General features: G+C 47.6%; 2 protein-coding genes across 6 annotated transcripts in view; one reads left to right on the top strand and one right to left on the bottom strand.

Annotated features, from left to right (window-relative positions):
- Positions 1-19,800, bottom strand: part of TEX36 (testis expressed 36) — a 31,068-nt gene extending 11,268 nt beyond the window's left edge. The window contains exons 1-2 of the mRNA XM_069101638.1: positions 19,778-19,800; positions 19,480-19,679 (exon numbers count right to left, since the gene is read on the bottom strand). Coding sequence (XP_068957739.1) covers positions 19,480-19,679; positions 19,778-19,800 — 223 coding nt within the window. The remainder of the gene's footprint in view (positions 1-19,479; positions 19,680-19,777) is intronic.
- The window catches only part of EDRF1 (erythroid differentiation regulatory factor 1), a 32,386-nt gene continuing 29,941 nt past the window's right edge, over positions 19,685-22,129 (top strand). For all 5 annotated transcript variants that reach the window (XM_069101740.1, XM_069101739.1, XM_069101738.1 and 2 more), the window contains exons 1-4: positions 19,685-19,894; positions 20,211-20,419; positions 21,528-21,594; positions 21,943-22,068. In XM_069101740.1, coding sequence (XP_068957841.1) covers positions 19,799-19,894; positions 20,211-20,419; positions 21,528-21,594; positions 21,943-22,068 — 498 coding nt within the window. In that variant the 5' untranslated portion in view covers positions 19,685-19,798. The remainder of the gene's footprint in view (positions 19,895-20,210; positions 20,420-21,527; positions 21,595-21,942; positions 22,069-22,129) is intronic.

Here is a 22,129-nt window from a genome sequence, read left to right as displayed (position 1 = left end):
TCTCTCTCTCTCTCTCTCTCTCTCCCCATCTCAGTCTCTGTTTCTCTTTCCATCTCCCCTTTCCCTTCTACTTCCCCCATCTCTGTCTCTATCTCTGTCTCTGTGTCTCTGTCTGTCTGTCTGTCTCTCTCTCTGTCTCCCTCTGTCTCTCTCTCTCTCCCTCTCTCCATCTCTCTGTCTCTGTTTCTCTTTCCATCTCCCCTTTCCCTTCTACTTCCCCCATCTCTGTCTCTATCTCTGTCTCTGTCTGTCTCTCCCTCCCTCCCTCTCTCTCTCATTTGGTGGTAGGGTGTGGGAAATCAATCCAGCTGGAGACCTGGAGGAACCTGAGTCTTCTGGCCCTAGACTATCATTTTAAACCTACCTTAATGGAGCAGCCTGCGATGGGAAGTGAGCTCAGTCCTCTCCTTTGGGAGATTCTCTTCCTGCCACCAGCAAACGAGTCTTGAATTCTAAAACTCAAGGTTCTCTTTTCAGTTGAATAATGACCTAATGTCTCAATTAATTATGCAGCTGAATAATCACTCTTCCATTGCAAATAACCCACCTATAACTGTAGTCTTAAGAGGGCTGCCTGAGACCCTGAGGTGAGGTGACTTGTCCAAGGGCACACATCTAGCACACATAGGCTATGGTGGTGGTTCTTCCTTCATTTTTGAAGAGGATCAATGATATCACAGCCATGTCTTGACTTTCTGGTGCATAGGATTAAGTGAGGCACAAATTGCCCACCTCGTTCTCTCCTGGAGTCATGGAAGTTCAGTGGCAGGCCGGGTTCGAGAACCAAGGTCTTCTATCTATGGCAGCTGCCTCCTCTTTAGTGAGAATAATCCATTAAAATGGACTGGACTAAGTCCCCCAGCCCCCTCCTCTCACCTGCCTGGCCCAGCACACCTCCCCTAAGGCAAGGCTTCAGATCTCGACTGGCCCCTAGATTCTCCAAGTGAGTCTGCCATGTTCCTTCAGGCAAGACCTAGATGATCCCTTGTTGGCACTTCTGTGTTTTTGCTCAGGTACAAGTTAGATGAGACAGCCTCTGGGCTTCCCTCCAACACTGAAATTCCAACTGGGTGATTAGGCATATTTTTCCCAGGAATTAATGGAGGCTAACAAGACCTAAACTTCTTACTAGAATCCTAGGTTTTCAAGCAGGATGAGGACTCAGAGATCATCTAATCAAACCTCATTTTACAGATGAGGGAACTCAAGGCCAGGGAGGTGAAGAAACCATGTCTGAAGCTGATGGCAAAGCCAGCACCAGACCTCTGGGCCCCTGACTCTCTCAGGGCATTCTCTACATTCTTCCCAAATCATGTCAGACAAAGTAGGAGTAATCACCATTATAAAACAGACTTTAAAATCTAACAGCATTTCTCATCATCATCATACTCATACTACAAGTACTAGAATACTTGGGTAGGGACTTCATGGTATAGAGGGCTCAGAGATCTGGAAGCAAAGAATTATCCTATTACTTACATAGGAGACTTCTTTAAAATGACCAGGGAGTGATTTGAAGACAGAGATTACTCTGAAGTAGGGCAAAGACATGATTTTATCTGGCTTCTCGTTCTGATCTGATTATTTTGAGGCCTTTGCCTTAGAGGAGGAGAGCCCAGCTCGGAGTCAGCAAAACCTTGGTTCAAATTCCACCTCTGCCATTCACTAACTGTGACCCTGGGCTATGGGCAGTTGACATACTATCAGGGACTGGTGACAGGAGCTCCTGCCCCCCCTAAAATCTTGGGCTCATCCTTCCTGTACACAGAACACCTTGGCAGACAAGGCACAGAATAGCACAGCAAGTTAGGGAAGGTGTCCACAGAGACTGGAAAGGGCAGAACATCACGAAATCCAATTTCTTAGATGTGATGGATGACTGAACTGCTGTTGGATTCTTCTTTCTATAGAGTGGCTCTACCAGGTACCTTATCCCAGAGCCTTGGCCCAGGCACCTGGCCATCTGCCCCCTTCCCCTCAGCCTGGACCTTTGGGCCAGGCATCCGGGGACCAGACTTCCTCCCCTCTCAGCACCCAGCCCAACTCTGCCCTGGGTGATCCCAGACCAGGCTTCACAGCTAATCCACAGGCTTCTGCCCCAATCATCCAGCCTTCTTCCCTTCTGTAACATCCACACCTGGCTCCACTTTCTACCTCTTGCTCTGGGCACCATAATTAAATCAGTGCTACTGGTGCTCAACTGAGCCCTATGGCTCAACTGCCCATTGCCATGACTCTCCAGATCATAGCCAGCACTTGCCTTCTAAGTGCTGTTTCCCCCTTTTTGAAGGGGAGGCCCTTGAGAGCAGAGATTGCTTCCCTTTTTTCTTTCTTTCTTCTTCTTTGTCTTTTTGGAGGGAGGAAGGCAAGGCAATTGGTGTTAAGTGACTTGACCAAGGTCATACAACTAGTAAGTGTTAAGTATCTGATGTCACATTTGAACTCAGGTCCTTCTGATTCCAGGGTCGGTGCTCTGTTCACTGAGCCACCTAGCTGCCCTGATTCCCTTTCATATTCACATGCCCAGTGCTTGGAACATAGGAGGCTCTTGATAAATGCATTTTTATTCATTCATTCCATTCATTGAGACAATTTCAACAGCAGCTAAACATTTCAGCAGTAAGGCTTTAAGACTTTGCCTCCCTTCATTATGAGGGAGATTCTCCAGACTTGAACTTCTACGATGTTTTACTATAATAAAAGTCCTTCTGTAATATTCATGGCATTGTAACATTTCACATGACACCCTTACCTTGGCCATTTGTTCATGAAAGATACAACCATTATTTGCTTTCCTTCACTCAAGTGATTTTTAAAAGTTTTCTCTATTGAAATGTTGTGTTACATTTAAATGAGAAGTTCTTTTGCTCAGCTTTTGCCCTTTCCCTGGAGGAACTGGGGGAATTCAAGTTAACAAGCTTTGACGGACTCTGGGATTCTATTATTTGAAGGACTCTGTGATTATAGCCTGAATCAGATCACGGAAGAGCTCCAACATTCCATCGGAGCACATGTGAAGCTGCCCAGTGTCTTTCATCCTGAGAAATCGGCATTGGACCACACAATGCTCTCAAGCCGAATTCCTTTTCCTTAGTGTCTAAATGATGCTTCATTTGCTATTGCTTTGACAACAACTTTAAATGGTTTATTTAACACATATTTCCTTTGAAATGGCTTAGAATCACAGACTCTCAGAGTGATGAGAGACTCAGGGTCCAGCTGAGCACTGCCCAAAAGTACCCAGTAGAGTCAGCCCACAGGGTGGTCAGCAGGCCCCGGGGAGGGGCCCCTCTGCCTTCAGGGCTGGCCATTCCCTGCAGGAGCCCCATGGCTTAGCCACTTGTTCCTAGCACCAAATCGAATTGTTACTCTTTGCAACTACTGCGCTCCACTCTGCCCTCTGGGGCAATGGAGAGCGCAGATCTCATGACAGGCCTTCAGCTCTCTGCCCATGGTCTTCAGCAACCTCCTTTTCTAAGTACTAGATTTAGAATGCACAAAAGCCTGATTTGGAGGAAAATCGCTGAACTAAAACCATGGAACTGTCTGGGCTCCCACCTCCCACAAGCACCCATCAGTTTCCTTTCTTTCATGACCTAATATGCCTGGAGCTGGGGGTGGGGGTGGGGCTCTTTGAAGGTGCTTTAAGATTCATTATTGAGGGGCGGCTATCTTGCCGTGTGACTTTGGGCAAGTTACTTAACCCCAATTGCCTTCCAAAAGGCAAAAAAAAAAAAAAAAAGATTCATTATTGCAAGAGCATCTTCCAGCTAAGTGTATCTTCTCACCCCACTTCAATTTGCCCAGGTGTGCTAATGGGGGATCAATTGTTTTCCTGTTTTAAAGTACATGTGTGTTCGCGCTTGTGCACAAACACACACGCATATGCGCCCGCGCACACACACACACACACCATTGCTGCCAGATGCCTAGAAGCAAACTAGTCAAAGAAGGTGGAGAAATGCAGCCTGAAAGAAATTGGCAGACAATTACAATATCGGCCAGTTAAGGTCCTGAGAGTAAACTAGCCCTGGCTTCCCATTGGCTACTGAAACCATGCCTTCCCCATCAATATCTCATTATAAAATGAGATAATATTTGTTAAGTGGTGCCTGGAACATAGTAGATGCTTAGTAAATGCTCCTAATACTCCAGAGATAGCCTAGTTAATTTCTACAATTTGGGACCATTCTATCTGGTGTTTGAAAGAGCTACAAACAGAAATAAGATGGAAGGGAGAAGGGAAAAAAGGAAATAAAAGAAAAAAGAAAGGAAGCAAAGAATGAAGAGAAGGAAGAAAGGAAGGAAAGAAGAAAGAAGGAAGGAAGGAAGGGAGGGAAGAAGGAAGGGAGGGAGGGAGGGAGGGAGGGAGGGAGGAAGGAAGGAAGGAAGGAAGGAAGGAAGGAAGGAAGGAAGGAAGGAAGGAAGGAAGGAAGGAAGGAAGGAAGGGAGGAAGGAAGGAAGGAAGGAAGGGAGGGAGGAAGGAAGGGACGGAGGGAGGGAGGGAGAGAGGGAGGGATGGCCTTCCTCCTTCCAGTGCAGTAGCAGAGAAAGAGGCACCTGGAGGCAAACTGCAATTTCCTGATTCTGCCTTGGGCCAGTCCAACTTCAGCTTGACCTAAGAATTCAATTGAATTACACCAAGACTTACTAAGTACTTCATTCATAGATGCTTGGTCTGGAGTCTGAACAATTCCCCTGCCAATGCAGATCTTGCAGAGTGCCTGGCACATTGAGGGATCAATGATTTCCCAGGGTCCCTGAGACAGTCTGTGCAAATCAGAGATGGCAATTGGCCCCAGAAGGCTAGACTTCTGACCACTCTGCCACTGCCTCTAGCATACACAGAGTCTATGCAAAGCAGTAACAGTAATTTTCAGAGTGACAGCCTGTTAATGGCTAGATGGAATTAAGCCCAGTCTTGTGTGGGAGGTGGCCCCCAAACTGGGCTTTGAGGTAAGCCAGGGATTCTACAATCCAGTGGTGAGGGGATGGTTCATTCCGAGCCTGGGTGCCCACTTGGGCAAAGTCATGGCTGCAGAAGATAACACGGGAAACATCCTGTGAAGAAATCCATAAACCACAAGCTACTGTCTGAGACTGGCTCTTGCCATAAGTCAGAGAATGATCATGAAAGTGCACAGTGTGCGGGAAAGGCCTAGGAATTGCATGCTGGTCCTTTCTACACACCACAGATTATAATCAATATTATTGTGGTCATCTTAAAAAACCCAGGACAAGCAAGTCGATTTTTCATCATCCATCCCAAGAGAGGGGAGAGATAATACAGGTAAACACAAATGGGGAGTTGTATTTGGCTTGGGGAGTTGTCTTCAATCTGAGCTGCAAGAACATCTAAGTAATCCCAGCTCCCTTCCCCTGCCCCAGAGCAGCAGCAGAGCCCACCCTCAGCCAGCAGCAGCCTTTGCCTCCCAGCAAATGCGCTGGGAGTTCCCAGGGGTTCCCAGACGGAGCATTGGGATCACCTAATGTAAACCTCGTGCTGATGAGGACACTGAAATCCCAACAGGGGAAATAGATTTCTCATGGTCACTCATTCAGTAGCAGATTCAAACCCAGGCCTTAGGACAACAGACATAATGGGTCTAGGGCTACTCACATTTAGCTCCAAGTTTCTACCTATACCAGAAATGAAGAAGCAATGAAAAGTAGTTTGGAGCTCTGCCTCTAAAATGACGAAACTCTGACTTCAGAATTCCAAAGAATCAGAGACAGAAAAAGGTTTATAGAAGGACCTTTTACTGTCTCAAAGACTTGGAAACAAAGTGGGTTCACATCAACTGTAGAGTAGCTGGGCAAATTATAGTATGTGAATATAATGCAATATGATTGTGCTTAAGAAATGGCAAAATGGATGGATTCAGAGAAACCTGGGAAGATTCATAGGAACAGATGCAAAGTGAAGGGAGCATAACCAGAAGAAGGATTTATACAATGAGACAATATAAATATAGTAAAGGAAAACAGCAATGGAAGACTGAAGAACAATGGCCAATTAGGACTCTGGAAGGTCAATGGGGGTGCTTGCCTCCAAACACAGGGCAGAAAGGCAAGGGCCTAACGGTGGTGCGGAACGAGAGACACGTAATGTCCATGGATACCAATGGGTGACTTTGTTTTGGCTATCCTTGTTACAAGAGAGCTTTTCTGGGGTGTAGGACACGGGAGAGATGGGCACACGTGTCTAATAACAGCGGTACTATAAACAGAAAGAAACAAAGTCCGGAGCATCAGTGAAACATTATAATAGTGCAGAGAGGAGAGCAGAAGGAAGGCCACTCCGGGACCCAGACAAGCAGGAGAATTGTGTCACTATCTTGGTGAATTTATTTATTTGTTAAAATTTATTTTATTTTTAATTTTTGGATAAAACAAGCATCTCCACACCATAGTATAATAAAAAATATTGCACATGAAATTGCAAATCTTTTATGTGTAAGTTGTTATTCCTTTAAAATATGTAATAAAATTATCACATACTTTTTTCTTTTTTCCTTTTTTCCTTCCCTCCCCCTTATCCAACCCCCTGTTCCCCATGCCCCAGAGATGGCTACCATTAGAAACAAATAGTTATATATGATGTTTAGGCTCATAATTTTTTTAAATTAAGTGATGTTATGGCCAAAAGCTCCTGCTTATGGCTCAGGATTGCTTCTAGGCTCCCAACGCAGGCAACTTAGCTCTGGGACCAGATGGCCCCTGGTTGAGCTGGGCTCATTTCCTGACTTCCAGACCCTTATGTTGCTCCTGACCTTGGGGAGCCCCAAATTTGCCCACTTCTGTCCTGCCTTACTGGGTCCCTTAATCCAGACCTCGAGGGTCTTCAAGGTCCATCTTAGAACAGTCTTAGTAATTGTGGCTTAAGAGATCATGTCCTCCAGCTTCTGCTGGGCTATCCCAAACACACACCCTACTATATCTGCAATACTAGACTCTAAATGCCAAGAAATCAAAGACTTTGACCTCTCCCAATTTTATATCTCCCTCACTCCCCAGCCCAGCTCTCTGGATGCTTACAAAGTGATTGTTGGATTGACCTGAATACAGCACTTAAGTGAGCAGAATTGTGATTCGATGTAGTTTATTGACTGTGGTGAGAGAAGCCAAGCCAGAGATGAATGAAAAGAGATGTACAGATGGGCAGAGACTGGTGGGTCTGCCTGCCTCAAGTCTCCCTGCTCCTATCCACCCTCCACTTACCACTGAAGGGATTTTCCTGAAGCCCAAGTCTTACTGTAACATGCCCTACTCAATCAACTCTGGTGGTTCAAGATTGTCTGTGGGATTAAACACAAAAATCTCCAGGGAGCATTCAAAGCCCTTCAGAACCTGCCTCCCTCCTGGCTGTCCAGTCTTCTCACACCTTATTCCCCCACCACACACTCTCGAGTCCAGTGGCACCGCCACCTGCTGCATCTCTCCTCTGTGGGCTGTGCCCCATGCCTGGAGCTCTCCTTCTCCACCTCTTGCCTTCCCTGGCTTCCTTTAAATCCCAACTAAAATTCCACCGAAATTCTTCCCTCTTCATTCTGTTTTTTAATCTCCAATTTGTTCTGCGTGTATTTGCTTTTTGGTTGCCTCCCCCATTAGATTGCGACCTCCCCGAGGGCAAGAACAGTCTTTCAGCTCCTTTTGTATCCCCACTGACTAGCACTGAGCTTGGCTGCTAGTAGGTGCTTATGAAATGTTCATCGATTGATTGAGGACACGGTCAGGCTGCTCAGTGGGTTCTCATTGTGGAGACTTGCTTCTCAGCCTCAGGTAGGATCACCAAACTGAATTTTCATATTTCCAAAACCGAATATAGCTCGGGTCTTTCAACAAAGGAGTAAAGAAACCTGCATAAGTTAGTGCATCTCCTGAGCCTAAACACTGTTTATGAAAATTACACTAATTCAGATGTGACAATCATTTTGTTCAAATTATTTTGTTCTGGAAGACATGTATAGAAAGAAGGAAATAGCTTTTCTTTATGTGCAGTAATTTCCAGTGAGCCCCTCTTTGTATGACTTCCTTCTCATTTCCCTCATCTCCCTCCCCACAAACATGATCACCACAAACATGACCCCTGAGGAGAAAATATGGCAGAAAAATGAGTATTTCAGTGGTTGCTAGATCTTGCTAGGGAAGTGAGGTAGAATAATTATGTAAGTGAGCCTACACATTGAAATAACCTTCCAACACCCTGGCCTCATACTTACTCACCCTCCTTTATGCCAAAACCATCAGTCCCATTCTGCCATGGCTGACCATAAGCACAGCCCCTCCCTGGCCCTTGCCATCACCCGGAGCTACTTCACTCTCTGCCCAACCTCCCCTTATCTGTCCACCCCTCCCACTCCTACAATTTTCTTGGCTCTCATTGCTACCCTCAATTATAGGGTCATACATTTGGGGCTGGAAGGGACCTTGGAAGTCACCTCCATCCCTGTCATTGTACTGAGGAAGCAAAGGGCCACAGAAGAGAAATGACCTGGTCACTGAGGGAGTATGTGCAGAGCTGGGATTTGAAACCAGGTCCTCAACTCCGTGTCCAATGCTTTATCCACTGAGCCACCCTGCCTCCTAGCCTTGCCTGTTCCTCCAGTCCATCAGCTCCTTTCTGCTCTCACTTGCCTCCCTATCCAGCCAATGGTCAATGATGGCCAAGCTTCTCATTTCCTCCTAGAATTCCTGGCCCACTAGACCTTCTGCCCCACCTGCTCTGACAATCCCCAACATGGGTAAACTCTCCCAGCCAGCTTCCAATCAGACTGCCATTCTCCTAGAGCTCCGAGCACGGCGGGGGGAGAAAGCAAGTTCTTTCTAACAGCCTCCACTGTCAGCTGGGTCCTCGACAGCCTTCAGAAATTCGTGGCTTTTCCTCTAGCTGCCTCCCTGCAGGATTCCTCCCAGAAGCTGTGCTGCACCTCTTCCACTTTGCAGCCATCAGACCCCTGGCCCCTCGTGTCCACCTTGCCTTCCACGTTCCTGAGCAATCTGAAGTCTAATGAGCGCTCCCTCCCGTCCACCATTCTGCCCCTGCATCTCGAGCTTTTTCTTATCCTTACCCATCGTTTCTGTTCTTTTTTTCTCTTCCTTTAGGATCCTGAGCAAGTAATTTAACTTCTCAGTGCTCTAGACAACTGAGTGAGATTCTAAATTACAAATGCTTCCCTGCATTGGTAGAAGGAGCTTCGTCATGGGGATTCTCTAGATCATTTAAATCACACGTCTAGTCCTCATGCCTTCGGTCCCATAGAAGACATGTCCCTCCTTTCCAGGACTAACCCTTTTGCCTGTTCCCAAATTCTAGCCCTTCCGCTGCCCTTGCTCTCATCAGTCAGCCTTCAGTTTCTGTGCATCATGAATGTCTCTCCATCCTTGGACTCCTTTCCCTTGACCTACACAGGGCTCCTCTTCCCCAGCCTAAAATTTTTCAAACAAAATCCTTTTCCTTTTGATACATTACCCTTTCAAACAACTGCCCTATACCTCTCTTTCCTTTGGCCACCAAAAGTGGTCAGCTCCTACTTCCTCCAGTTTCTTAGTTCACCCAAGAAGTAGAAAGACATAGCGGAAAGAATGTTGGAACTGGGTTCTGATGCCCTGGACTCAGCTTCCTCTTCTACCAACTACCACCGTTGGCTTGGGAAAGTTCTATCCCTGGGCCTCTGACTCCTCAACTATAAAATGAAGGACTTGAGCTAGGTGATTTCTACAGTCCAGGATCCAATGATCTCTCACTATTCTCTCCCTTGCTGCTGAGTGCCTCTTCTACCATTCTACTGAAACTTCTTTCTTACAGATGGCTAATTGGTGCCTGGAGCCCATGACCTCTCCATCTTCCTCCTCCTGAACCATCTCTTTCTTCTCCAAGCTCTTTCTTCTCATGACTGCCATGATGATATCACTCTTACTCCTGCTGATCAGGTCACCATCTTCAGTCTGACCACTGCCCTCAGCTAGAGTCTCACACTTCCAGATGAGCTTGGACATACATCAGGCTGTCTCAGATGGAATAGATTGTTCATGACATGGCTGTAGACCCACTGACCACTAGAGGTGATAACTCAATTCCATTTGTGTTCAGATAGTAAGCTTGTTACCTAGACCATCAAGGTTCCAGCCTCTAGGCCAAAGGAAACTGCTGCTTCTGTAGAAAGCAGTTGAAGTCAGGAAGTCTATTTTTCACTTTCTTTCATTTTTTCTTTTATTCAAGTCTCTTTGTACCAAATGACTAATATGGAAATGTTTTACATAATTGCACATGTATAACATATCAGATTTCTTGCCATCTCAAGGAGAGAGAGATAGAATTTGGAAGTTTTAAATAAAAATGTTTAAAAATTAAAAAAAAAAAAGGTTTATCACTAAGATAGGTTTACATACCCTCTGCAATAGTCATAACTTTTTCTTGGCTCTTGAGGCTGGAACTTATGAAAAAATAAATTTAAAAAAGAATAGAACCTATGAGTAAGGCATAGACAGTAGTGAAATGCAAGCAAGGGAAGGAACCACCACTGACTGCATTTTCCCAGCTGAGATGTTCTCCCTATTGACTTCCTGGCTTGTATTAATGGAACCACCATCACCCAGGCTCAACACCTAGGGTCATTTTTGACTTCATTAACCTTTTTCATACCTTATACTCAGTCCTTCCTTAAAGTCACCAAGGGAAAGTGCCAGACTCAGGCAGGAAACAAGGATTGATTGACCATTTACTATGCGTCAGACGCAGAGACTTGGGTTCAGATTCCACTTCCTTTCTTAACTGGGTGGGGGATAGGGGGGAGGAGGAGAGAGGGTGGATACCCGAAAATAAGATTGAAAAAATTCTACCTCTGACACTAGCAATGAGACAATAGGCATCAGTTAACTTCTCTGAGTCTCAGTTTTCTCATCCAAATGGGAATAACAATGCCTGTAATACCTACTTCTCAGGGGTGATGAGTCTCCAATAAAGCGTTTTGTAAACTTTAAAGTGCTGTGCCCATTGCTTTCCTCCCTTCCAGTGCAGAAGGGGAGGGTGTTACCCTCACCACTCACATGGTGACTAGAGGGCTGCAAGATGTAGGTTCAAATCCTGTTTCTGACATTGAGTAGCTGTAAAGCCCTCAGAAAGATCCTTCACCTATATAAGCCTCAGTTTCCTCTTTTGTAAAATGAGGGCATTGGACTCAGTGGCCTCTAAAGTTGCTCCAGCTATAGAACTCAGACCCTAAGACCCAGTTTCTACTTCTGTTCCCTCCTGCCCACAGGCTCCTTGTCTCTGGTCTCTCCAACTCCAAACCCAACTGCTCACTCAGCTTCCTAAAACTGCTCTGACAACATCACTCTCCAACTCAAAAACCAACAGCATTGCCTCATCCGACAAATGAGGCCCAGACTCCTCTGCCTGGTTTTCAAGGCCCTCCACAACTGCCTGACTTAACCTTTCCCATTTCATCCCAGGCCACTTCCATCCACAAACCACAATTATTTAGCTCCCCCCAACCCTGAGCACATGCCCTGGGCTTTTCTGCCTCCATGCCTCAGTTCACCCTGCTCTCTCCTGGTTACTTTCACCCCCTCACTCTGACTGTGGGAGAACTTCCTACTTTTCAAAGCCTGCTCAGAAGTCACCTCTTCTGGGAGGTCCTCCGTTATACTCCCCAGCAGATGATCTATTCATTATCCTTTATCTGAATTCTTATGGCCTTTCATTTACACCTTCACGAGAACTGGTCTCATTAGTCAGTGAGTCAGCAAGCATTTACTATGTGCCAGGAACTGTGTTAAGCTCTAGGAATTGAAAAAAGATGGACTTCTATTATCTTTTGTTATTATTTATCTTTTTATTATATTATGTTATGGAAATTAGAAATAAAATAAATTTTTAAAAGACAGTCCCTGCTTTCAAAAAGCTTATAATCTAAGACCACTCAAAAGGAACTGAAAATCAAGGTAGGGAGGGAGCTACCTGTCAGAGAAGCCCCCAGACATCACAGCCAGGTAAGAAATGAGCTGTTCTGAGCTGAGCTCCCTCCTCAAGTGGAAGCTTTGGAGCCCATGGCTCCACTTTCCAGAGGGACTGGGGACAAGGATGAGGTGGAATCCCAAGGCTGATAAGGTGCCAGATAACGAACATTAATTAGTGGGTACTTGGTGGTTTGTCTAGTTGTCTCATCTCCCCTACTAGAGTGTGAGCCCTGAGAGGGCAGGGAGTGTCTTGCTGCACTCTTTTTTGTGGACTTCCCAGCCCTGATACAAAGCCTTGCACACAAAACATCATTGATCGATGTTTGCAGAAGGAATGCAGCATTCTGTTGTGTAGTGGAAACGTTCCCATTTCAATTTCAGGTTCCATTTCTCACTGAAATGGAGTCGGTTTGCACCATCTACTGGAGTAGATCACTATGCACACTCAGATTTCAGAACGATGAAATCATATTTTAGGAATCGTGCAGCTGTATTTCCACAATGATGAAGAGAATGGCCCTTTGACATGCTGGAAACACCAAATGCTAATTTACAACAGGGAATATTTTCTAAATTCAACTGTTTGGCCGTCAGATTTAATTATCGAGCTGAATTAACAAATGGTACTGTTACTTATAAAAATAAAATGATTAAACCAATAACATCAACCAAAGAGATAAAATGCAAATTAGAAGGCAAGCAGAAATCAATATACGTTATCATTTGCCCACTTGGTCTTATTTAAAAAAAAAAAAAGCATTCAAGCAGACAACTGGAGAATGATAGGAAACAGAAGCAAACAGGATAATAAAGGAAACATAATTCAGCATTAATTAAAAGAGACGTCACCCAGTGAAAATGTGACAGCCTTTATATTCTCGAGCAATAATCATTGTCACAGCTTAATTACAGGCTGAACATAAAAACACAAAATTTAACCCCAACGCCAATGTTCCTGTTTCCAAAGCTTTAGTTCTGAGTTGAAAGGGGCAGCATTTAATATCACCATATAACTGACATGCCTTTAGAAAAATGACAACTGTAATAGTTACAGCTGCACCTGAAATTGCTTAGGATGGCAGTCCAATCCCTCTCCTTACTTGAGACCTTTTTCCCCCATTTATCTGTACCGATTATGGGTATTTTGTCTGGAAATTTAATTTTTTAAGATGTTAAATATATTAGCTATTATTGACAATGTCAACTGAAGCACACATAATGTTGATAATGTTTTTTATAAATAAGCCCCCCCCAATAACATACAAGAAACAAAAATCTGATTGACATTCATGTAAGAAAAAAGCATTCTGTGTAAGGAGAACCCCAGCTTGATTTTTCTTCTTGGACAGATGATCTCGTCCAGGATGAGTCACTGGAGATCACAAGGTCTCATGGGAGCTTCAAGGAAGATTTCCTTAATCTAGTCATTTTCCTTTCCTTATGATTTTACTTTAAAGCATCTCATTTTTGGTTAAAAAGAAAAGGGTTATCTTTAAAGTGACAATTTTCGGGAAAAAAAATGAGCAACTTTTCAACTTTTGGGGTGGTTTTTTAATATGCCAATGATGACTTCTGCCTGGCCCTATGCCATGGGTCTGGTAACAGCCCCTTTCCAGATCCCCTTAACAAGTCCCCTTCCCTCACTAGAATGCAAGCTTCTGACATTTTTATGACAAGGTATGGCTTTCTGGGGGGGAGGGGACAGGAAGGAGTTAAATAAGGAGAAATTAAGGCAAATAAAAGGCAATGTAAAAACAAAAGATGTAAATAAAAACTTATTAAGAAAAAAAAGAATGGAAGCACTAGGAAGGCCAACACTGTCTGGGTTGCTTGTAGTTATGTCCTGAGGGCATAGCACAGTGCCCGGGACATTTGTCATTCAGTCATCTCAGTCATGTTCAACTCTTCAAGCCTCCAACAGGGGTTTACTTGGCAGAGATATGGGAGTAGTTTGCCACTTCCTTCTCCAGCTCATTTTATAGATGAGAAAACCGAGGCAAACAGGGTGAAGTGACTTGCCCAGGGTCACACGGCTAGGAAGTGCCTGAGGTTGCATTTGGACTCAGGTCCTCCTGACTCCAGGTCTGGCACTCTGTGCACTATGGTACCAGCCAGCTGCCCCCTTGCACATAGTAAGCTTCTCCTATTCATTCCTAAAGGAGCTAAGTTAATTTATTCTGCATGCCTCTTATTCCATACACTTATCCCTTCCATATGGCAACCATCCCCCATATATCGCAGGTCGGCATAAGAACTTAAATGGGAATTTGGGAGGAGTTTTGTGGAAGCCGCAGACAATGCAGAGCCTATGACCAAATACTTAACCCACATTTTACAAGAAGGTTCTGTAAACACCCCATAAAAGAGAAAGAAAAAATTCAGACTTCTGCTCTGGTACAAAGAGAGGCCCCCGAAATTTATGTGGCTTTTCCAGATTGCAGCGGCACCATGCCCCTGACCCCCTAGATGTGGAAGGGCTAACTGTACTCTGTAAAACTACAAAGTCTTTTTAAAATCTGTGACGAGAAACTTACAGGTGAAGTTCACAAGGACCTGAACCCTAAGACTAAGAATCCAAAGGGGCCTAACCCTAACCCTCATCCTAGCTGTAACCATCACAGTGAAGCATCTGTCTTTCCACAAGGACCCAGCTACAGTCTGGGCTGTGCCCTTCCCAAAATCTATTTGGCTCATGCCCCAATCCAGGGAAATCCTGGAAATGTCAATATTTGACTCATTTTCCTCCCTCCAAAAAGGTCCTCAACAACCCTGAGAGAGCATGGGATAAGGTATAGTTTTGTGTATGTGTATATACAAATATATGTGTATATAAACACACATGTACTCATACTTACAAACATATGCATGTAGCTACACAATTCATATAAATGTATGATTTTACCAACAAAAAATTAGAATGAGCTCATACCCAGACCATAAGTTAAGAAAACTCTCTGATTTCCTATAGACATCTCTACAGACCTTAGACACATATATCTTGGTATTGATAGAAAATGGATATCCCACCCCCATCCCCACCCCTATGATAAAATCCATATGACCAACCCACCACACTGGGTTGGCTCCTCCCTACTGCAAGGTAGCTAATGTCTCGACACTTCTTGGCACCAGTCCCTCCTCAGGTCCTGGTTTCTATGATTTCTTAGTGTAATGGGGGTCTTAACATGGGCCAGACTTCCCACTACACATTCAAATTTCGAAAAATCTGCCCTAACACGCTGTCTGTGCCCCCAATCCAATGTGGTCCCTGGGGAGGCATAACTGTTGTCCCTCTCCTGACTCCCCCAGTGCTATACAGAACAGAGTCTCAGAACAGTTGACGTAGTATGATCTTATTCAGTCCCGGGTTAACAGGCAAAAATCACAATTATCCCCAAATACAAGTTTTGCAGATTTAACAAATAAGAAATGTTTCACGAAATTTACTATTTGCTTAGAGCACCTGTCTTGGTGCTCAATGACCTTCCTTGACCCAAAAGCAAAAAACAAACCACCAGAAAAGAAAAAGTGACGATTAAAGTAAGCTTCCTGCCTCAGAAGTCTGCCTGGTCCATACCCAGCTTTCTAGACTGCAAGGAGCTGTCACTGAAGGGACTGAAAGCCTGAGTGAATCAGAATTCCCACCCCTCCTCCCTCTCAGCCAGGAGATCTCACACCTTGGCTTGCTGGTTCCTGGCAAAGGAACTAGGAGGCTGGGCTAGGTCACACTTTCCCTGTTCCCTCAGGCCCCACTCTTCCCTGCTAACCAATTAATTCCCACTAATGTGACAATGGTAGTTTGGCTCCTCCTCCAGGGTAAACTGAACACTTTGGATGGGAACCGGAGTGAGGGAAGTCGGGTTCCTCACTCAATGTAAGTCACACCCCACACAGCAAATCCCATTGATCATGCCCCAAGTGCTAGGATCAGCCCTTGGAGAGAATTGCCAAGCTTGAGAAAACTAAGATAGCCGAGGGAAGAGGAGGGCTTTTCCAGAATCTTCTCCAAGCACTCTTTAAAGTAGGATGGGCATTTGTCTGTCCAGGCAGGGGCATGTCCCCTCTTTGCCTGGAGATCAAATGATTTCTGAAGGTTGTTACCAAGGTGGACTTTTGCACATGGATCCCATTACCATGGAATAAATTAAGAAATCACTGAGGCTTTCAGGGAAAACATGCCAATTGTATTAACATTGTTTTGTCCACGGATCAGAGGATCTTGGATTAATTTAATGCCTTTCTAAGAATATGCATGATCCCACACTCAGGGCCATAACCAGCCAAAACTGCACATGGGGTAACACTGGATGGGGTGGGAAGGGCTGGGAGAAGAGGGGAGGTACACAGGGAGAAAGGTCATACTCCTGAGAAGAGTTTGGGGTGGGGGTGCAGGCATCAACATGTAGTCTCAGGGGGACAGTCCCATCATGGGTTCACTCATGCAGGGGAGGGGGGGCAGCCTGGTCCCCAGGGGCTCTGGAGGAGTCTGTAGCCCTGGTGGGTCAGAGGGATCACAGTCACCAGGCAGTGGGAGCATAGACTCTCCTACATGTCCGCTCCTTGGACAAAGCCTTGCTTGCTCTGGGCTGGTTACAGCCCTGGCCATCCCTAGTCCATAGGACTGATTCTGTGGGTAAATAGCCAGAGGTCCCCTTCCAAAAGAAGCTCCTTTCCAGACTTTCTTGGTGCTGCTCTTTCCTTCTGAATGCCTGTTCAAAGAATAAAACTGGTCACAAGGACAAGGCAAGTGCTTTTACAAAATGACAAGGAGGCAAATGGACGTCAGACAATTTGGGGGTTTTCTGCTTGTAAAGGGTCCTTTATAAAGAAATCTGAAAGCACGCCAGGAAATGGGGACAGACTGGCCTTTTGGTTGATATAAAAATGATCCCAATCATTGGCGCTAAAGCACTGATCTCTGGACATTTTGGCAGTGTAGCTGCTGGGCAGGAAGAATGCCAGTGGATGACCACATCGGTGGCTTCCGACTCCCATTCCTCGAGAAGATGAATGTAAATGCGAAGGTGAATTCGGCCCAGAGGAGACCCCTTCTTGGATTCACCCAGAAGTAGCCGTCTGGCCCCAGCTCCCCTTGTAGTTCACTCCATCTCAGGAATGCCCACCGCGTGCATGACAAGGAGAAAGGGACAAGGTGTGTTTTCAGGGCCAGCAGGGAACACAATTTTTGCATCAGATTTCGGGAACAGGAGCCAATCAGTGACGGTAAAGCCTCATGCCCAGTGCTGGGGATGGCATGGCCCCTCCTTTACTCAGTCTGTATGGAGACCATGCTGTAAATGCATGATTAGCAAACATTAGCCTCCATGGGCATGCACAGGACCCTGACTGACAGCTCACACAAGGCCCCCCAGCTGCGCCCATCGGGCCTCCTTGTCTGCACTGCGTGCACACCCACAGAGGTTTCAACCCATTTCCTGTTTAAAGAGTTATTGTACTAATGAAATTGCTTTTAGGATTAAAGGGGCCCAAGGACCGCCCCAGGAGGGCAAAGACTCTCCCTGACTCCTGGGAAATGTCACAGGATCATAGATTTAGAGTTAAAAGGGCTGAGGCTGCTGAATCCAACCCCCCCTCACTTTACAGGTGAGGAAACTGAGGCTGCCCTGTGGCTGATGCCATCTGTGGGGTCTAGACAAGTCCTAAAGCCCATCACATTTAAAGTATCAGTTAAGCTTTTAAAAGGAGACACAAAGTATCCCTTTTCAGGTCTTCCACTGGCTGTGGTTTCCCATTTAAGCCCAGGGTGGTGAAGCCTGGAGCCATGCTGGCCTCTCTACTGTTACCCAGTGTCCTCTTCTTCCTTCCCCTGGCCCACAAAGGCCAGACCCCACTCAACTGTCCGACTGCTTCTGGAAGAGACCAAGTCACCGACCGTATCCTCTCGGAGGACATGAAGGCCTGCCAGGACTCAAGGCCTAACCTTCAATGTCCTAAGGTCCTGCAGAGCCTTCCCTGTGGTCCTCGGAGCTGCTGACACAACTCAAGGACCCCTGGCCTTCATCCATCAACTGAGGGGTCAGTCTGATGGTTACTAACGGGTGGGCTGTCTCTCCATTGGACTGTTCTAGGTTAAGCCCAGGGCTTGGCACATAAAGGCCAGATTCATTCAGTTGATCTATTCCTGATTCCCTTCTCCTCCCCTCCCCCCCCTGAAGATTACTTTGTATCCTTTGCATTCACTTTGTATTCATTTACTTGGCCTGTGTTGTGTATATCTGACAGAGGGGAGCTCTGTACGCCTTACGGCTCTCTAGCAAGGATGGGTATACAGTAGGAGTTGAATTAATGCCTCTGGACTGATTTGCTGTCTTTGGGCCCTTCTGAGCTGCCTGCATGGGAACCCAGCTGGCCCTCCCCTCCCCTCTCCTGGTTCCTTACCTGAGGGTGCTCTGCTCAAAGGAAGGCCTGATTTTTTCCTCAAAGACCAAGCCTCAAACCCAATTCACTCTGGGGTCTCAGGGATTGGCCAACAATGGGGCACCACTTAATGATTTTTCTGGGGCTTAGAGAGAATGTAAATAGTGACTGTTTCTCTTCTGCCCCTCCCCCCCCAGTCTGATTTTCTTTTTAATTAAAGGGGCCGTCCCTGGCCTCCCTTCTTAAAGGGGCCTGTTCACTGCATGGGTGTTGTCTCTCAGAAGGCGAGCCTGAGAAGACCCTAGCCACAAGGGCCATCTCCGGGCACTGGTATCTGGCCACTGGCGCCAGGTGGCTCCGGAGGAAACAGTGCGGCCGGTGACCTTGCACAGCCCTGCCTCACTTCAGTCCAAGTCGCTCTCAGGTCACGTCCTGCTGGAGAAGGAGGAGACCACACAAGCCTCTGCTCAGGCGGGGGCTCCTCCCTCCCCTCCACTTCACAATCCCTAGCTGCCTTTCAGGCCAGGCTGGTCAGTAAGCATTGATTAACCACCTGCTGTATGCCAGGCTCTGGGCATGGCAGGAAAGGAAAACGGCCCCTGCCCAAGCCCAGAAGCTTCTCTCAGCCCCAAGGGGAGGGACTGGGCGGTGAAGGGACTGGCTCAAAGCTGGGGAGGATTCTCACTCAGGGCCGCCTCCCTCATCTCCCCGGCTATCCAGGGTAATGGGGGGGGGGGGGCGTTTGCAGGGCCTACTACATGTGGTCTGTGCCGTGTATACAGTGGGCGCTAAATCAATGCTCGGGAACGAACGAATGAATGAATGAATGAACGAATGAGTGATGCCCATTCACCCTCCGCAGGACAGGGCCCCAGCGCCTCCCCTCCTTGCCACACAGGGCACGGGAAGGGGGAGCCCCTGGGCTGGGGTCCCAGCTCCGCGCTCCCTTCCTGTCTGCTTCCCTCCCCTCCCAGGCACCACGCGCTCGCGTCTCACACTCCCTGGGCCTCCGCTTTCCTCTTCAGGGAATTGGAGGGGGGCGGAGGGGGGCGCGGCAGGGTGTCTCATAGCCACGCCCCCACGCAGCCAGCGGGGAGGGGGGAAGAGGGAGACGACAGGAGCAGCAAAATCTCGTGAGACCTTGCTGGCCGCTAGGGAGTACGCGCATGCGCAGGGCCCGTTCCGGAGTGGTTGCGTCACCCCCTGCCGGAGGTGGAGGGGAGCCCGCGCATGCCCAGGGGAAGGGGTTGAGGTGATGGGGTGGGGGGGGTGCGTTTGGGCCAGAGCTCGCGAGATTTAGCACGGCTGCGCTTCCGCCGCCCGGCTGCTGTCCTTCCTTCCTGCCAGGGCCGGAAGTGGTCCGTGAACAGCTGTGGGAGTCGCTGCCAAGGCGGCGGAGGGTCCCCTCCTTCCGCCCGTTCCGGAGGGAGTCTGGGGCCTGGCCTGGGGCCGCGCCGCCATGACGGAGCCCAGGGAGACGGGCGCCGAGGCCCCACCGGGGCCCAGCGGACTGAGCGTCCTCCCGGGAGAGGCGGCCGAGGAGCCGGCGCCCCAGGTAACCGCGAGGGGCCGGGGCCTGCCGTCCGGAGCCCCGAGCCTCGGCCTCCTCCGCGGGAAGTGGGCGCAGCAGCCGCCCCTCCCCGACAGGCGGGGTCCGGGCCCAGCGCGGCCTTCGCTTTAACGTTCTCAGAGGCCGAGCGCCCAGGCCCCGGGTGCGAATTCCGGGCGCAGTGGGGGGGGGTGGGTGCGGCCTCGGGCTGCCCCCCCTGCTGTGTGCGCCCCGCGGAGAGGCTGTGCGAGGCTGCCGGGGGGCGGTGCGAGGGAGGCCGGGCCCGGGGGGCGGGCTGTGAGCGCTGCCGCCTGTGCCGCAGGGATCCGGGGCGCCGCTGGGCGGCGGCGAGGTGAAGAGCCGGGCCGTGGTCAAGTACTCCTCCGCCCCGCCCCGCGCCGCCTTCGCCCGCCTGCAGGAGAAGACGGACCTGAAGCTGCCGCCCGCCAACTGGCTGCGGGAGAGCGCCAAGCTGGGCCCGGCGGGCGCCGCCATCCTGGGCCACGGCAAGCGCAGCAAGCCCTTCTCCAGGTGAGCCGCGGCGCGCTCCTTAGTAGGCCCCAAAAGCGGCAGAGGCTGGCCAGACTAGGGGTGGTTCCGCTGGACAGCGCAGGTGCTGGGCTTGGGGGGAAGTGAGTTACCCAGGGTCTCACGGCCTGCCGGTCTCAGACGTTAGGCTGGCCTTGTGTCTTCCCGACTTCGTCCTCACTTAACAGCCGAGAAGCCCGAGTGGCTTGTTCCGGCCAGTTAATGGCGGACCAGGACCAGAACCCAGACCTCCGGGTTCTGAGCACAGCTGCTGGGTCGGGATCAGGAAATAGAACCGCTCAGTCTTCGCCTTCTCCCGGGATCGCTGCTGACTGCGCCGTGTGCGCTGGTCAGTGACTTCTGCAGGGATGGGACTAGGGCCCGCCACAGAACTGTGCTGCCCCGCTCTGCTGTTTTTTTCCTAGTCTTTAAAGGAACACGCATTTATTAAGCTATCACCGTGCGCCGGGTGCTGTGCTAAGTGCCTTACAGACACTCGCTTGTGAGTTTTATACTCATAAAAATACGAAATTGAGTGATTTAAAGCTTCCCCCCCCAAAAAAATCGGGGATTCTGAATTTTGGTTACATCAAGCACCCCTTTGATAGCCCTCTGGCAGTATGCTGAAACCAAAGGACTCCTTTTAAAAAAACATTTTTTAAAATTTATAATCAAAGGAAAGGCTGTATTTCAGTTAAAACTCAATGAAAATAAAGGTATGACTTTTTTTCACCACCCAAACTCGTGGCCCCCTGACCATAGAGTTCATAGGTACCAGGTTAAGAAGCTTTGTTCTGTGCTATCCTTATCCAGAGAAAGAACCATGGAGTCAGAATGTAGAGCAAAGCAGATTTTTTTTTTTTTTGGTCATGGTCTCTCCCATTCCTTATAATTTTTCTATGCAACATGACTAAAGAGAAAATGTGTTTAATAGGGATGTATATATAAAGCCTAGATCAGATTGCAGGCTCTCTTGGGGGGGAGGAGGATTTAAAACTTGGGGAAGTGCATGTGGAAAGCTAAAAATAAATTAACTAAGGGGGGTAAAAAGCTTTGTTCTACACTGTACTGTGTGCTCCCTTTTAATCCATGGTTTCTTTCTCCCTGCTAGCTTTGGGATGGCATATGACTTCATTGACTCTGTTGGAAACGATGTGGATGTTGTATCTGATTCGGAAGTAAGTTGTTTGGTTGGGAGTTGGTCAGGTTTGTCTGCCCTATGGGCATTAGGAGTGGGGAGACCTTGGTGCCTGGGAAATTGGAGCCTGGATTTAGGGTCCCTTATCATTTTGAAAACTTCAACAGGTTAAAACAGCTAGGTACGTAAACATGGTTAACCTGACACATCATATGACGATACTCTGATCCTGCTTTTGAAAGTTTGCGTGTCTTAAGTATAGCTTTTCATAGAAAGTATTTATTTGTACATAAAGAAATCAATCCATCTGGGTTGCTATAATCGAAATGAAAGCTAAGACAATTCCTTTCCACGTTTTTTTGTTTTTGTTTTGTCTTTCTGTTCCAAGAACATCAAAAAACTCCTAAAGATCCCCTATAGTAAGTCCCATGTCAGCATGGCAGTCCATCGTATTGGAAGGACTCTTCTTCTGGATGAACTTGATATTCAGGAACTCTTCATGAGATCATCCCAGGTAAAATGATTATGGGAAAACCAGCCATAATCTTTGTCAAGATGTTTATTAATGTGTTTTC

Source organism: Petaurus breviceps, unplaced genomic scaffold (assembly GCF_028583685.1).
Source record: "Petaurus breviceps papuanus isolate PSGF00001 unplaced genomic scaffold, PetGlider_PUasm1.0 490, whole genome shotgun sequence".
Taxonomy (NCBI): domain Eukaryota; kingdom Metazoa; phylum Chordata; class Mammalia; order Diprotodontia; family Petauridae; genus Petaurus; species Petaurus breviceps.
Note: the sequence above shows the minus strand (reverse complement) of the source record. Positions and strands in the feature narration are given on the sequence as shown.